Genomic DNA, 16,243 nt, shown 5'->3' on the forward strand with positions numbered 1-16,243 from the left:
GTTACACAACTTTTACACATTATATCCATGTTCTCCCATGATACATTTTTATTTCACCCTTAATAAACCCATAGTACACTGTAATTACACCTAAATTACAAATGAATACAACCCTCTTACACCCATGTTACACTGTTATTACACTTGTATATTATACCCATGATACACAGTAATTTCACCTATATTACACATTTATTGCACCTATTTTACACATGGACACAGCCTGTCAAATGACCGCATCCCCCAGAAACCATTTACGGGTTACAAAATGTAATGGTAATTAATAAAGATTTAATGTAATAGATTACTAATCAGTAATATATGGAAGCCCTGAGAGGCAGTTAGAAAGAAAAAACAGCTGATCAATTTTCTGGAACCAATCTAGATGGTTTTGTCTCCTGTACAAACTTACTTAAGAGTTTTTTCCAGGCAAAATTATTTTGTGGAGTCCTGTGGAACAGATGAGGGTTATAATAAAAACACGTGTACTGCTAACACAATATGTACCTTTTAATGTTTAGGGTACAAACATTAAAACTCATCTGGAAGAAAATACGAATGCTTTAGTGGTGCATATCAGCCTCTTATGTAAACTGAGTAGAACGGTCATATAACTACCAACCTTCATATTGGAGGGTTGGTGGTTCCGTTGCTGATGTGTCCTTGGGCAAGAAACGTAACCCAAAATGGCTCCCCATGGCCAATGTGCTGTGTGTGAATGATGTGTATCTATGCAAAAGTGCTTTAAGGCATCTTAAAAACTGGAAAATCGCTATATAAATACAGTCCATTTGCCATTACAACAAATAGATTTGGGCTAAATCTGTTGTTTGGTCATGAAAACAAAGAAAAAATGATTTGATTAGATGAACTTACGCTGTGAAATGTTTTTTTAAATGTAAAATGAGTGTCGTAGCTTCTGTGAAAGTGTCCTGGAAAAAATCATCTTGAATGAATAGAATACTCTGACAGTGATGTCCTGTTTTCTGTTTGTTTAATCAGAGACAGTCCTCTCAGCTGCGCAGACCCTCAGTGGGACGCGGACCTCAGCTCACCCCGGGAATAGGCAGCATGGTGAGAGACGGAGTGTGTGTCCAGGGGTTAGAATACATGTACTGTTAATGTTGTCAGACACATCCTACCTGTGTAACTAGTCTAAAGACTGTGTGAAGCATGTGAGGTGTTAGTGTCTCAGTCAATGTGTGTGTGTGTGTTGCAGCAACATTTCTTTGATGATGACGACAGGATGGTTCCCAGTACTCCCACCCTGGTGGTCCCACACCGCACCGATGGCTTTGCTGAGGCCATACAGTAAGATCTGACGCAGAGGAACACATCATGTTGGATGTTATTAAATATCTAGAGTGTCAGTGAATAACCTGCTGGGCTTCATTCTGTGTGATTGTAGTGGGAGAGGATATCAGGTCAGTCAGGTGCTGCACTCTAAACTATATTTACCTTTTCTTTACAATCTAATCTCCCTTGTGATTGAAAATAGACGAGAATTAGGGAGAAATCTCAAATGAGCTTCTTGATTTAACTTTTAAGAAGGTCAAACTAGAGTGTGTGGTCCTTGTGATTTATTTCTTAAATCACATTTGTGCCCCTATGGTTGTATTTACGTTATATATTTTTTTTAATTGTTGTAAAGTTTAAAATGACCATAACAGGTGTTTCTTTTGTTACCTCATAAGAAAGCAGAATACTTAAAAAATAAATAAAAAAACTAACAATGAAAAAGATCTATGTACAGTGGGGGAAAAAAGTATTTAGTCAGCCACCAATTGTGCAAGTTCTCCCACTTAAAAAGATGAGAGGCCTGTAATTTTCATCCTAGGTATACCTCAACTATAAGAGACAAATTGAGAAGAAAAAAAATCCAGAAAATCACATTGTCTGAGTTTTAAAGAATTTATTTGCAAATTATGGTGGAAAATAAGTATTTGGTCACCTACGAACAAAAAAGACTTCTGGCTCTCACAGACCTGTAACTTCTTCTTTAAGAGCCTCCTCTGTCCTCCACTTGTTAACTGTATTAATGGCACCTGTTTAAACTCGTTATCAGTATAAAAGACACCTGTCCACAACCTCAAACAGTCACACTCCAAACTCCACTATGACCAAGACCAAAGAGCTGTCAAAGGACAGCAGAAATAAAATTGTAGACCTGCACCAGGCTTGGAAGACTGAATCTGCAACAGGTAAGCAGCTTGGTTTGAAGAAATCAACTGTGGGAGCAATTCTAGAAAATGGAAGACATACACAGGGTTCCCGCGGGGTCTTAAAAAGTCTTAAATTTGATAATCTGAATTTAAGGCCTTAAAAAGGTCTTAAATATGACCACAAAAATACGAAGGTCTTAAATATGATTTAGAAGGTCTTAAAAATGATGGGATTTGAAAGGTACTTCTGTGTTGCGATCGCGTCTAAAATGTGTTTTGGGGGAAATGTCCGGGCTGCAAACGGGCTGTCCGGGCTGCAAACTACGGTAATAGCCTTTCAGTTCCCCCCAACAATTTGTATTGAAGTAAATCAACATGGAACCAGTCATCACTAACTTTGTTTCCCCCGGCCCCTTATCGGAGAACACCCAGCTAGCAACCAAGCTTCAGCTAGCGGCAGTCAGAAACTCATGTCTCTTCGAATCTACTTACACTTCCCCATATTTATTTGTAAGTTCAACCGTATTTGGTTGGAAAACATCGAATTTAGTGCTTGGTTGAAACCAGTGGAGGGGAACGTGTTTGAAGCCCGCCGCACCTTTTGCAAAAGAAATTAGCGTTTGTTTTGCTAATGTAGCGTTAGCTAGTGCAGCAGCTCCCGCAACAACACCGGGGGACCTCCGGCGATGTTTGGGTCTACGTCGTCAGCCCGAAAAGCGGAGGTGATGCTAAATACAGTAGTTAAACACCAATCATACAACGGCAACAATGAAAGATTGTAGCCAAGGCTGCAGAGCTCTGAATATAGCTATTGTTACTCTCTCTCTCTCTCTCACACACACACACACACACACACACACACACACACACACACACACACACACACACACACACACACACACACACACACACACACACTAGGGCTGCTCGATTATGGCAAAAATCATAATCACGATTATATTTGGTCAATAATTGATATCACGATTATTAAATAATTTGAACAGTATCTTTTTAACTGTTGATTACCCTGAATGTATAATTCAACTGAAAAACCAATACAAAAATAAATTAAATAACTTACATATTTAAATAAATAATATCAAAATAATAAATACCAATAAACAAGATGAACAAATGTTTTGGAGCGCACTTCCACAAGCTACTAAACATAAATAAATATGATAAATAAAAATAAATGAGACTAAAATGAATTAGATCAAATGTGTTGTAGTGCACTGTCACAACCTAGCAAAGCTAAATAATAGTTTTTTTCGATTATGTTGTTTTTGTAATTGTGGCAGGCCAAAATCATAATTGCGATTTAAATTATGATTAATTGCAAAGCCCTAACACGCACACAGAGACACACACACTTTTTGGCACAGTTCTGTGCTGTTATGTTCAGTCATTGTTCTCATGTTGAACATGAATTAATTTACTTTGTAAGTAATTATGGGACGTATTTCTTCTTTCATAGCAATTTTCCTTCATACTTTCTTGCCGTGAAATAGGTCTTGAATTCTATTCAAAGTGGTCTTAAAAGGTCTTAAAAAGTCTTAAATTTGAGTTGGCGAAACCTGCAGGAACCCTGCATACAAGACGACTGATAATCTCCCTCGATCTGGGGCTCCACACAAGATCTCACCCCGTGGGGTCAAAATGATCACAATAACGGTGAGCAAAAATCCCAGAACCACACGGGGGGAACCTAGTCAATGGCCTGCAGAGAGCTGGAACTAAAGTAACAAAGGCTACCATCAGTAACACACTACACCGCCAGGGACTCAAATCCTGCAGTGACAGACGTGTCCCCCTGCTTAAGCCAGTACATGTCCAGGCCCGTCTGAAGTTTGCTAGAGAGCATTTAGATGATCCAGAAGAGGATTGGGAGAATGTCATATGGTCAGATGAAACCAAAATAGAACTTTTTGGTAAAAACTCAACTAGACGTGTTTGGAGGAGAAAGAATGCCGAGTTGCGTCCAAAGAACACCATACCTACTGTGAAACATGGGGGTGGAAACATCATGCTTTGGGGTTGTTTTTCTGCAAAGGGACCAGGACGACTGATCCGTGTAAAGGAAAGAATGAATGGGGCCATGTATCGTGAGATTTTGAGTGACAACCTCCTTCCATCAGCAAGGGCATTGAAGATGAAACGTGGCTGGGTCTTTCAGCATGACAATGATCCCAAACACACCGCCCGGGCAACGAAGGAGTGGCTTCGTAAGAAGCATTTCAAGGTCCTGGAGTGGCCTAGCCAGTCTCCAGATCTCAACCCCATAGAAAATCTTTGGAAGGAGTTGAAAGTCTGTGTTGCCCAGCGACAGCCCCAAAACATCACTGCTCTAGAGGAGATCTGCATGGAGGAATGGGCCAAAATACCAGCAACAGTGTGTGAAAACCTTGTAAAGACTTACAGAAAAAGTACTGAGATGAACTTTTGTTATTGACCAAATACTTATTTTCCACCATAATTTGCAAATAAATTCTTTAAAAATCAGATAATGTGATTTTCTGGATTTTTTTTTTCTTTCTCATTTTGTCTCATAGTTGAGGTATACCTAGGATGAAAATTACAGGCCTCATCTTTTTAAGTGGGAGAACTTGCACAATTGGTGGCTGACTAAATACTTTTTTGCCCCACTGTATAATCATAGGATGAAGTAATAAATATAACTGTTCAAAAAAGAATGTGCAATAAAAGATCAAATAAGAGAACAAAATGTATGTAAAGATAAGAAGTTAAAGTAAAAGCAACTAGAACTCCATCCAAACAACCTCTTACTTTAAAAGCCTAACTTGTATGAGTAGAGAGCTTAAAGGCGACTCCCTGTCTCTCAGCTCTCCTCAGGTGACGGGTCTGTCCACCAGGTTCAGGTTCGGACCCCCAGAAGACCTGCTGCCTCAGACCTCAGCCTCTCACTCTGACCTGGGACAACTGGCCTCGCAAGGAGGTAACACACACCACCACATACACCTGAACTTACCTCCAGCAGTGACATGTTGATGGACTTCCTAACCCTGTGTTCAGGTCTGGGGATGTACGAGTCCCCTCTGTTCCTGGCTGCTCACGATGAAGACGGAGGAGGGAGGAGCGTTCCCACCACCCCCCTGCAGGTGGCTGCACCAGGTGAGTGACACGCTCTGTACTAGATGATTCATGATTCTGCAAAGCCAAGATCTGCATAGATCCGCGTAGTAATCAGCAGCGAACCGCTTCAACACGTGCATTTCGGTTTATTCACGGCATTCATTTAGTTATTCTACAGTATTGTTGTTTTATATAATTTGTTAATGTATACAACTCAATTTGTGTCCTTTGGAATTGAAAAGGATATCGCATTGTGTTTGTTACTTTCGTTGCAGTTGTATATGTCTTAAGTGTAATTTGGCTTGGCTTCCTATTTTTTATGGACATGCTTTCATTTTGAAGGAGAGTTAGCGCTGTCGACAGGAAGTTGTTGTTGCTATGGAAACAACGTGACGGAGATTAATGGAGAAAAAGTAATATCTACGTATAAAGACCGAGAAAGTAAACGATAACGTTTATGGTTAAGTGTTAGCACCCCCCGAAGAGGCACAAGCTCTTACGTTGATATTGGAGTTTTCAGTAAATTGAATTTGAAAAAACAAACAAAACAAATAGCCGAATAACAAAATTGAAACCTGAATAGTACTCCAACGAACAAATATTTGGGTACAGCCCTAGAAGGTGGAGAGAAAAAAAATACTGGAAGAATTTGGAAATCCTGATTTCGATTGGAAAATTAGATCAATATCTCGTTTGATGGATTTTACCTGAAAAATGGTGCCACCCAGCACTGCACATTGTGACATGTGAATCATGACTCTGTCTGTCAGTGACCGTCTTCACGGAGTCTCTGCCCTCAGACAGTGGTGACAACATGGCATCCCAGTCGGTTCCCATGGTAACCACCTCCACTGGGATGGTGTCTGCTGCAGATGATGGGGACGAAGTGTTCATGGAGCAGGAGGGAGAGGGGTGAGCAGCTTATTGAATCCCTTTCCTAATCGTCTGAAGTATCTGTGTAAACAATGTGTTCCATTTGACTGAGAACAGATTTGGATGGAGTGTTTGTGTCTGAGTTCAGTGTTTGTGTTTTGCAGTGCTGGTATTGAATCTTCTCTGGACAGCCAGACAGACCTGGAGTCAGCAGGTCAGCAGAGTGATGATGCTTCACTGCCCTCTACCAGCCAGGAGCCTGGTACTGTACTCTGTCTACTGACCAGCATTAACTCTTCATTGTGAACCCAACTAAGGTTTTCTGGGATGTTAACAGAACTGCTGTGACTACTGTCAAAAGGCTGCATTTACACATGCTAACAGCTTCCACATTAACGGTCAGTGTATGTTTTGGTCATAGCTCACGACAGGCCGTGGTATATGATCATTATATCACAGTTAAGGGCCGTGGTTCGCTTCGCGTCGGGCCGAACCACGGCCCTTAACTGTGATATAATGAGCATATACCACGGCCTGAAGTGAGCTATTGCTTTTCTAAAACGGTTACCAAGTGTGGCAATGTGAAAGAAAAATACACACTCTAATTTAAATAGTTTTTATTAGTAAATAATGTTGTTCAAAATAAAATAGTCCCTCCGTTGCCTTCTGCACAAAACATAGTGCGAGGTGGTTGCTATGCAACAACACTAACAGCTAGCGAACATATTAGACAGAGAGCGTTGATCCATTATTTGGTTATTTATTCACATTCATTTGTATGTTGCCGTTTATTGTGCAGCCACTGAAAAACTGTCCAGCATCAGTAGCATGGCTTACATCAGGGATGGGCAAATGGCGGCCCGCGGGCCGCATGGGGCCCCCACCTCCTCATTTTGCGGCCCTCAGATTAATTTTTAAACAACGTAATTAATTAAAAATATATATTTTTTTAATTAGTTTTACTTGTAGTAGTGATACCGTCCACTAGACTCCTAGTTACGTCGCAAGCTGCGTAGATGATTTCAAATACCGCGAAATAATCTGTGACGCATTTGTGTGTATTGTGTTTGTTTCCCGGGGAAACCCTCACAAGAAACACCGGCTGTTGTTGTGCCTGCTGTGACGTTAAGTTGCCTCTTGTAATACCTTTACAAGCTTAAAAGTTGTATTTATCATCTGAATTTGGCGAAACAAGTTTAATATTCTTAAAACCAAGACTTTGTTTATTTGAAATCAGATGAAACAAACTGTCACGGACCCTGCCGTGTTATCTGATTACTACGCTTTTCATTCATAATTTCAGCGGGAGTGAGGGGGAGTGGTGCTGACGAACAGCAGATTGCGGGCTGACAGGTGTCTGTGTTGACATTCCCCTTATTGTGGAATAAGGGGAATGCAGAGACTGGCTACAATTGTTTTAGGTTCAAGTTAGACAACTAATGTCTGGGTTAGTGTTCATGACTTCATGTTTTTCATCTTAATGGTTAATCTCAATACACACACATTTTCCGTGCTGTTCGAGCCAGTATTTTTGATTTGATAAGAAAGGCCACCTAATTGTGACGTCTGTAGTCAACGCACTATAAAAGGACTACAATTCCCACGGCGCCGGTGCTAAAGCCACAGTGATGGGCAACCTGTTGAGAGACGCCGTCGAGGAACAGTTTTTAAACGTACTTATCTTACCGTAATGTACCGTACTCTTACCGTACAAGTACCCTTTAAGTTATAAGCATTATCAAGACAGAAAGAATACCTAAGTTGTTTTGTTGTTTTGCCTATTTCTTTTGAATATTGTAAAGGCCTATATTCTTTGTTGCATGTGCAAATGTTTGTTATTTTGAGCAAACACATCGCAACATCTTCTAAACCATCGGAGGCCAAGCAACACTTCAAACTGTGAGTAATTTAAGGAAAGAAACGAGTTAGAACTTTCTGTTTAAGCCGTCTAGTGGCTTGATGGAAATACAAGGAAGGAAGCCACGACATTGTTAAAAACTCTCGTGACGGACAAATCCGTGTGAAATTAAATGGTTGCCACCATATTATTATAATGAATTAAATACTCTTGGAAATGAATGGATACGAGCAGATGTGAATCGTGAGTTTACAAATCACGGACTTCATAGTGAACAAGGAAGGACCGCATTGACTTTCTGGATTGTGACAACGTGGATTTCTGTGGAAAAAGGCTTGTGCCACATGTTGTGGATGTTGCAATACAGTACAGTCTAAATGCTGGAAGTGGAATAAATTCGCTTATGAATAAAGTGTGGAACGTAACTCAAGGAGCGCATCTTGAAAAGCGCTTTAATAATTTTGTCTATCTGGCTCACTGCCGCGGATCCAAGCCGCACACTAACAAAGCGCAACATTAAAATAAGGACAGCTGTTTACAAGTGGATGTTTAATGACAATAAAGCATAAAATTGGCTAAAAAGGAAAATGTGGAAACAAATGACATTTCTATGGACCTAAACGGGAATGAACGTGAAGTGCCTGTGGAAAATGCTGACGTCAGACCAAAAAGAACAATAAGACCTACAGAAAAGGCTTTGGAAGATAAGCTGGCGCAGTTAATTAAAAAAAGGAGAACGAAATTGGGTCAAGTCTCAAGGAAAAAAAATGAGATTGATTCACTCATGATTGATTATGGGAATATCATTGAGATGCAAGGTTGTCGTGGGGTTTTTCAAATACTCTCCAAAGAGTTTTCAAACTCACATTACTCAGTGCAAGAAATGCTGTCGGAGCAAGAACAAGAAAGTGATCATGTTGACTGGTATCTCCCAAAAATTGCATATTTCAATGAGTTTCAAGATGTGATGAAGAAATGGTTAGCTAGAGCTGCCTCCTTTGAGCATGTGCCTCCTTCTGACCATGGTTCATATACTGCACATATGTCAAGTCCACATAAAGCAATATCAGTGGGCATGATAAGCAAAAAAGGTAAAAGTTCTAGTGGCAGCAATACATCTTCAACAGCTTCATCAGTAAGAAGAAAGGCAGATGCAGAGAGAGCTGCGCTCATATCACGCGCTGCTGCCTTATCACAGAAACACTCACTTGAAAAACAAGAAGCTGACCTGGAAGCAATGAAAGCCAGTATCAGAGCTAAAATGGAAAAGCTTGGGCTTCAAACTGATATTGATGCTGCAACAGCCAAAATTAAAACATTGGAAGCTTCTGAGTATGATGACTCCGATCCTGACCCTCGTGTGGGGGAGGAGCAGTATGACACTGGTCAGCCAGATGAAAATGATGATTTCCAGGATGAAGAGAACCAAGGAAAACCTGTGGAGAAGGATAATAAAAAGAGTTTCATAGACTTCAATTCAATGAACTCAAGTCATGCAGCCCCTAGTGGACATGTTCAAGTATTACAACCAGGGCCCACAACAAGGACGGCAGCATCCGCACAGCAGCATCACTCCATCCAAGTCAGACAAAGCTCTCGGACAGAAAGCAATGACTTTATTCAAGTAATGCAGCGACAAAACAAAATCACTGAAATGCTAATGAAGGAGCAACGCTTAACATTACTCCCATCCAGAGAAATACCCATCTTTAAGCATTATCAAGACAGAAAGAATACCTAAGTTGTTTTGTTGTTTTGCCTATTTCTTTTGAATATTGTAAAGGCCTATATTCTTTGTTGCATGTGCAAATGTTTGTTATGTTATTTTGAGCAAACACATCGCAACATCTTCTAAACCATCGGAGGCCAAGCAACACTTCAAACTGTGAGTCATTTAAGGAAAGAAACGAGTTAGGACTGTTTGTTTAAGGCGTCTAGTGGCTTGATGGAAATACAAGGAAGGAAGCCACGACACGTGCTTTCCAATAGTTTAAAATAGTTTTATTCCACTGTTTAATAAACTTTTCAATACAAACATGCCACTTGTAAAAATGAAATAACATTTCTGTGAACTGATATTTGTTTAGTGAGCTTATTAGAGGATGTTCCCATTTTTTGGGGATGTTCCCTTTGATTGTAAAATGTCAATGAAGATGTCAGACTTAGTATATTTGTTAATAATTACATACAATACATGGCATTTTTGTGTGTGTGTGTTCCAAGTGAATCTGCGGCCCCCTGGTGGCATCAATGATGTGGCCCCCACCACCATCAAAGTTGCCCATCCCTGGCTTACATGGTTACTTGTATAGGTTGAGGTTGTTCTAGGAGGCTGTTGCTTGGCGTGGCGAGAATATTGCTCCACTTTCTCCGGTCCCCGAGATTCGGCTTCCAGTAGCTCTAGAGCAGTGGTCACCAACCTTTTTAAGCCCAAGATCACCGACCTCGGCCTAGGTGAAAGGCGAGATCTACCTATTGCAGAATTGAGTGAAAAAGACGGCCCAGACAGTGCTTCCAATTTGAGGCCTTTTATAGAGGCTAATTGCATCTGAATTACTGTTACAATGAAGGCTCCATAATCAGCTCACAGCATATAGGCAGGGGTAAAGTGCTATGACCGGGTGGGGGGCGGACCTCACCTCCCCTAGGTCCTCACCTCCTCCAGGGGGGCCTGGGGGGATGCTCCCCCGGGAAGATTTGTTTTTGAAGATGAAAGCATCAATCTGGTGCACTTTGAGAGCAACATGAAGAGATCTATGGATTCATCTCTCAGCACCCATATGAGACAGAACTGTAAACAGATTTTCTTTTTCTTTATGGATATTTTACAAATCATTCCCTTTTTAAACTGTATTCTTGTTTTACTGCCATATAGTATTTCATACCTGTTTTTCATTTATTCTCTTATTGTTTGTATAACTATAATGATCATATGAAGGTGTACCACGGAAATAATCTTTTGAATAATTTGTGACAAAACCGTTCTAATCTAAACACTCAGAGTCCTTTAGCTCACCTGAGCCCCTCAGTCTGACAGGGGAAAACTCCTCCAGCTTGTTGTGGAAACAGCTCCTTATGTCCGTTAGTGCAGCTAGCTAACCAGATGCTAACATCACGGTCCCCGCTAGCACCGGTCCCTCTCTCTCCCTCTCGCCCTCTCTCTCTATCACACTAAATGCGCTATTGCCACACACACACACACACACACACACACACACACCCCCCCTACACACACACACACACACACACACACACACACACACAGAGAGAGCCGAGCTTGAATGACACAAGCACACATGTATTTCCATGCAACTCTCTGATTGGTCTGGTGACTTGCCTCTGTTGCATTCACTGAACACGGGAAATTGCAGTCCTGCCGTTCTCTCTTGTGTCATGATGAGGTTCACATAAAGCACGGTTAATGTATTATATTATTGAGGTGTCTCAAATATACGTCAATCAAGTGGCACCTGCTAACGGGGTGGTGGATGATATGTTTACATCTAAAAACATATTTTCCAAACATTATTACTTTTATTTTATTTTTCTTTCTTTTGTTACTTTTTTTGTTAACGGTCCGCGATCTACCCGCACCACACTCGCGATCGACCGGTCGATCGCGATCGACTGGTTGGTGACCACTGCTCTAGAGAGAGCTTTCGCACCTGTGGCCACTAGGGCTGCAACAAAAGACTAATTTGATAATCGATTAATCTATCGATTAATTAAACGATTAATCGACTATTCGGACTATTATGCCCTGCACAATTTCTCAAACGCTCTTATTTAGCCAAAAACTTTTAGATTATAGCTTGAGGTTGTTTTAGGCATGTGGAAACTAACAATGAAGACAATAAAGATGAATACTTGATCCAAAAATACATATATTATTCAATTAACTAAACAAATTGTTTACAAAACTAACATTGCTTTTTATTTAAATAAAATAAATAACATTTCACATCAAAAGAAACAACAGTGTTTTTAACAAATCGTATTAAATAATCTGATGACAGAACTGTAAACGGAATAGCTGAAACTTTAACAAAATAAATACCTGTTACCTCTAATCATTAACCCATGTTTGTATAATTGAGTTAACTCTCTGTGTTGCTGCTAGCATACACACCTGATGTGGAAAAGTTACTCGTGAACGGGGCTACAGAGCAACTAGAAAGACAGTCGAACGCGGTGCATTTCTCCGTCTGAATGTGGTGCACTTTTGCTAAATGTTTGGACAAATTGCTCGTGTTACCGCCATTACATGCTAAACTCTTATTGCACTTTTGGCAACGAGCCTTGTCCACATCGAGACGGGTAAAGTTTAACCACACCTTGGAGCGCTTCTCTCTGCCATCTCCTCCATGTGTTGCTGCATGTAGCAGCCGCGTGTGTGTAAACTGCCCCGCCCCCTCGCACACAGACCGGGGAAAGAGATCTCGTCTGATCGAAAATACATCATAGACGCATTTTTGCTGTCTTTTTGCATATTAGAAACGAGTTGGCGACACTAAGACTGCGATATAATGTTTTTGTAGCAATAATACATGACATATATTTTTTAAATGTCTCCAGTACCGATAAAAAGACCAATAACGTTGGAGCTTAACGGCACGTAAAACACACGTGATGACGTCACCAACAAATCGACGACTGAATTAGTTGGCAACTAATTTGGTAATCGATTAAGTCGATTAGTTGTTGCACCCCTAGTGGCCACTAACGGTCATAATTTCTCTGCTTTGTTTCAAGACCCGCATCAGAAAGCTTTTGAATGGTGGTACTTTTCCAGTTGGTCTACCTGCTCTTCACGTAGCTCTGCATGTCGTCGTTTAGGGGCATTTTTTTCTGGAGATAGGCACTGCTCAATCCACTCCTCCATAGTAAGGCCACCCCGGAGGTCGAAGTTAAGTAATGCTGTGTTCACACCGGACGCGATGCGAATATTCACTTCGCTCTAATCGCTCCTATCGCATCGCTCTAGTCTAATGCTGCGTTCACACAGACTGTATTTGCCATGACACAGACAGTCTGTGGTTTGTACGTGTTTAACTTTTGTCTAGTTTCTGAACAGATATGAGGAGCTATGAGCTCTGTGTGCTAACTGCTAACAGCTAATGGCTGATGTTTTCTAGTTGAACGTCAGTAACGGCAGGCTGAGATCCTCACCGCTGATTGGCTTCCGCGAGAACGCGTCACATGAATAACTTGAAAAAATTGAACTCTCGCGTTTGACGCGGCACCGTTCAATCGCGTGATTCGTGCTGCGTCCACCGCTTCATGCTCGCCGTCGGAGCGAATTTGCGTCTGTCCGCATCTCTGCATTGAATAGCGTAATAGCATGTAATAGCGCCGCCCCCAAACATCGCATTGCGTCCGGTGTGAACGCAGCATAAGGGATAATGTGCAGCGAGGCGGTCATTATGGGTAAAAGAACACCCGACAGGCAGATCAAAAATAGTCCGTTGTTACTGTTTGAACTACGTAGCAACGGCAGGAACTGCTTCGATAGCATTTTTGCGGACCTTTTTGATTACAGATTTGAAAACATCGCTGCTTGCTTTAAAAGTAGCACAATTAATTATGTCAAACCTTGGAAAGTATCTAGATATCCCTGCTCTAATGCCAAAGGAACTGCACACTGAATATGTTTTGCCGTTTGATGTCTATGTCTGGACCGTTGCGCAAAAAGGAGGGTTTCTACCCCGTTACTTCTCTGCTGTTTTTCTTGTCCCAGTTTGTCCCAAACTGCAGGCAGTTTGCTTTTCATCCCAACTGTATACAGTTAAATCGACCGGACTTCTTTCTGCAGATTTGAGCGTCCTTAACAACGGTCAATAAGTCCTTGCTGCACATTATCCCTTACATATTTCCATCTTAAGCTTTGTTAGTTAGTTAGTTTTGTAACGGACGTAATGTTACAGTTGTAACGGTTGTAGCTTTTCTCAGACGCGGAGGGATACTGACTTGTGAAAACTACAATTCTACCTGTGATATACGCTCATTATATCAGGGCTAAGAACCAATCAGATTGCTTGATTTGACTTTCGAATTGACTTCCGTTTTATAATGACCATTAACACCCCCTCTAAATAGTTTCAGTTGTCATGGATTTGAAATCTGAAAAAAATAACGTGTCTGATAACCAGTTTTACGCTAGTTACTGAAAACCAGTAACTAGTTACCATTACTAGTTTCTTCATTTCAAAAGTAACTCGGTTGCTTTACTGATTACTTACACCAAAAAGGGTTCCCATTAATGCCCTTATAGCCTTCATTTCAGGACTGTTATTGCATTGGAAAATAATACAATCTATTGATCAAGAAATAGCAATAGAAATAGTAGAAATAGCCTGCATGTGTTCTACAACATACCGTGCAATGGCTTTATCAACTTTTCCCTGGCTAGCAGTCCCTCGGTTAAAATCCAGCCGCTGTTGCTTAGGTGGAGGTGGAGTGGCGTCGGATGAGTCTGGGTCTGTGGTCTTAGCTACTAGCTTCGTCCCAGCAAGTTATTTCTGCAGATGTTTCAACAGATTTTAATTGCTGTTTTGGGCAGTAGATAGGATCTTCAACCCGCCAAGACACAACTTACATTTAACTAAAACGTTCTTTTCTTTGTGCTCGACAAAAGTGAAATAGTGAGAATATCTCCAGGCGGAGAAACTCGACTTGAGCTCCGCTGCCGCCATGATAGTCTTGTTAGTAAACACAAACACGCCCACAGCGCGTCTCCGCATGTGACACAGGAAGTATCTAAGTACATTTACTCAAGTACTGTACTTAAGTACAGTTCTCATCTCTGTTCGCCTCGCTATTGGCGCCCCTCACCAACATCTGGGAGCCGAGACTATATAAAAAAAATAACAACGGAGTAACGCACCATGTAGTAACGGTAACTGAGTTACTGAATTTAAAAAATAATGCTTTAGACTACTAGTTACTGCCAAAAATAATGGCGTTACAGTAACCAGTTAGTCCCAACACTGCTGATAACTAGGTTTTTAGAAGACAATTTATAAAAGCTACTGGCAACAGCCCTTTCATTCTAGGAGTTATTCACAATATTGGAGGGATTGATGATTTTTCATTGAACAATAAATAAATATGAGAAACTGTATCAAAGAAACTAGTTGGTTTTTTGTTTTGTTTTTCACTTTTATTGTCATTACGTAGTACAGTAACAAAATGGTTTCTCTGCTTTTGACCCATCCTAGTGTTAGGAGCAGTGGGCTGCCATTATGAACGGCGACCAGGGAGCAGTGTAGGGAACGGTGCCTTGCTCAGGGACTTATTAAGTCTGTAGTAAAGAATTTGTAGACTGCAGCTCAGCAATACTTCATTCAAAACGATATTTTAACATATATTTCAACATCAATTTGTACACAAGGGGATGCTTATCTGGACAGCTGGACAACCAGATCAATCTGTTTAGGTTTTTAAATCGAATGTCGAAACATTGAAAAATCGGCAGCTTCTGATCATCTCAACCGATCCACACTCAGAATGACTGACGGTGACATTTGTTTCAGCTGAATCTGTTTGTCCTAGTTCATATGACAGATGTTAATCTTTGGTTATGTTTAGTGTTTGTCCTGATGTGTTGTCCCTGACAGTCTGCTCCTCTCCCTCCTCAGACACCAGCAGTGCAGCTCAGCGGCGCACAGCAAGTGGTGTGATGAGCAGAGGAACCAGGGGGGGGAGGATGGAGGCGCGCACGCTGCTCAGCCGCAGAGGTGACCACATACAACTGTCCTTTCAGTGTCAGAGAGATGATGTAGTTGTGCAGGAATGAGTCCTAACCCCAGAAATGAGTCAGTATTTCAGCACCTCCCGCTCTCTCGTCTTCAAGTCAACAGTTTTTTTAATGTGTTTTTGGTTAGAAGCCTTTGAATAATGTCTGTTAACACAAGCTGAAGAGATTTTCATGTTTTGTTTTACTGCATAGAATATGTCAGTAAATACACGCTGGTGAATATCAGAAGCTTCTTTGTGTCCTATAAAAGACGGTTGCTAAGTGTCTAAATTAGACTACTAAGCATCATCACGCTGAATATTAGCCACTTTTATCTTAGTGGTGGAGATGTAAGGTCATGTGGTTTGTTATAACGTAATGATTCTTTTTTATTTCTGTTGATTGACTTTATACTTTCAAAATCATGAAGTGTTATTAATGTGTGGACATTATATTGCTGAACAAAATATGAAAAAATAAAACGTTTTTTTGCCAAAAATCCTAATTTATGCAATATTATAA

The 16,243-nt window shown here is 40.8% G+C and overlaps 1 protein-coding gene across 1 annotated transcript in view; it reads left to right on the forward strand.

The window, feature by feature from the left end:
- The window catches only part of LOC307019877 (nucleoprotein TPR-like), a 94,118-nt gene that overhangs the window by 77,452 nt on the left and 423 nt on the right, over nt 1–16,243 (forward strand). The window contains exons 46-52 of the mRNA XM_079650980.1: nt 1,003–1,074; nt 1,220–1,311; nt 5,006–5,118; nt 5,196–5,294; nt 6,026–6,167; nt 6,293–6,390; nt 15,624–15,722. Of these exons, the coding sequence (XP_079507106.1) occupies nt 1,003–1,074; nt 1,220–1,311; nt 5,006–5,118; nt 5,196–5,294; nt 6,026–6,167; nt 6,293–6,390; nt 15,624–15,722 (715 nt within the window). The remainder of the gene's footprint in view (nt 1–1,002; nt 1,075–1,219; nt 1,312–5,005; nt 5,119–5,195; nt 5,295–6,025; nt 6,168–6,292; nt 6,391–15,623; nt 15,723–16,243) is intronic.

The sequence above is a fragment of the Notothenia rossii genome (assembly GCF_949606895.1).
Source record: "Notothenia rossii genome assembly, chromosome: 9".
In the NCBI taxonomy this organism is placed as follows: Eukaryota; Metazoa; Chordata; class Actinopteri; order Perciformes; family Nototheniidae; genus Notothenia; species Notothenia rossii.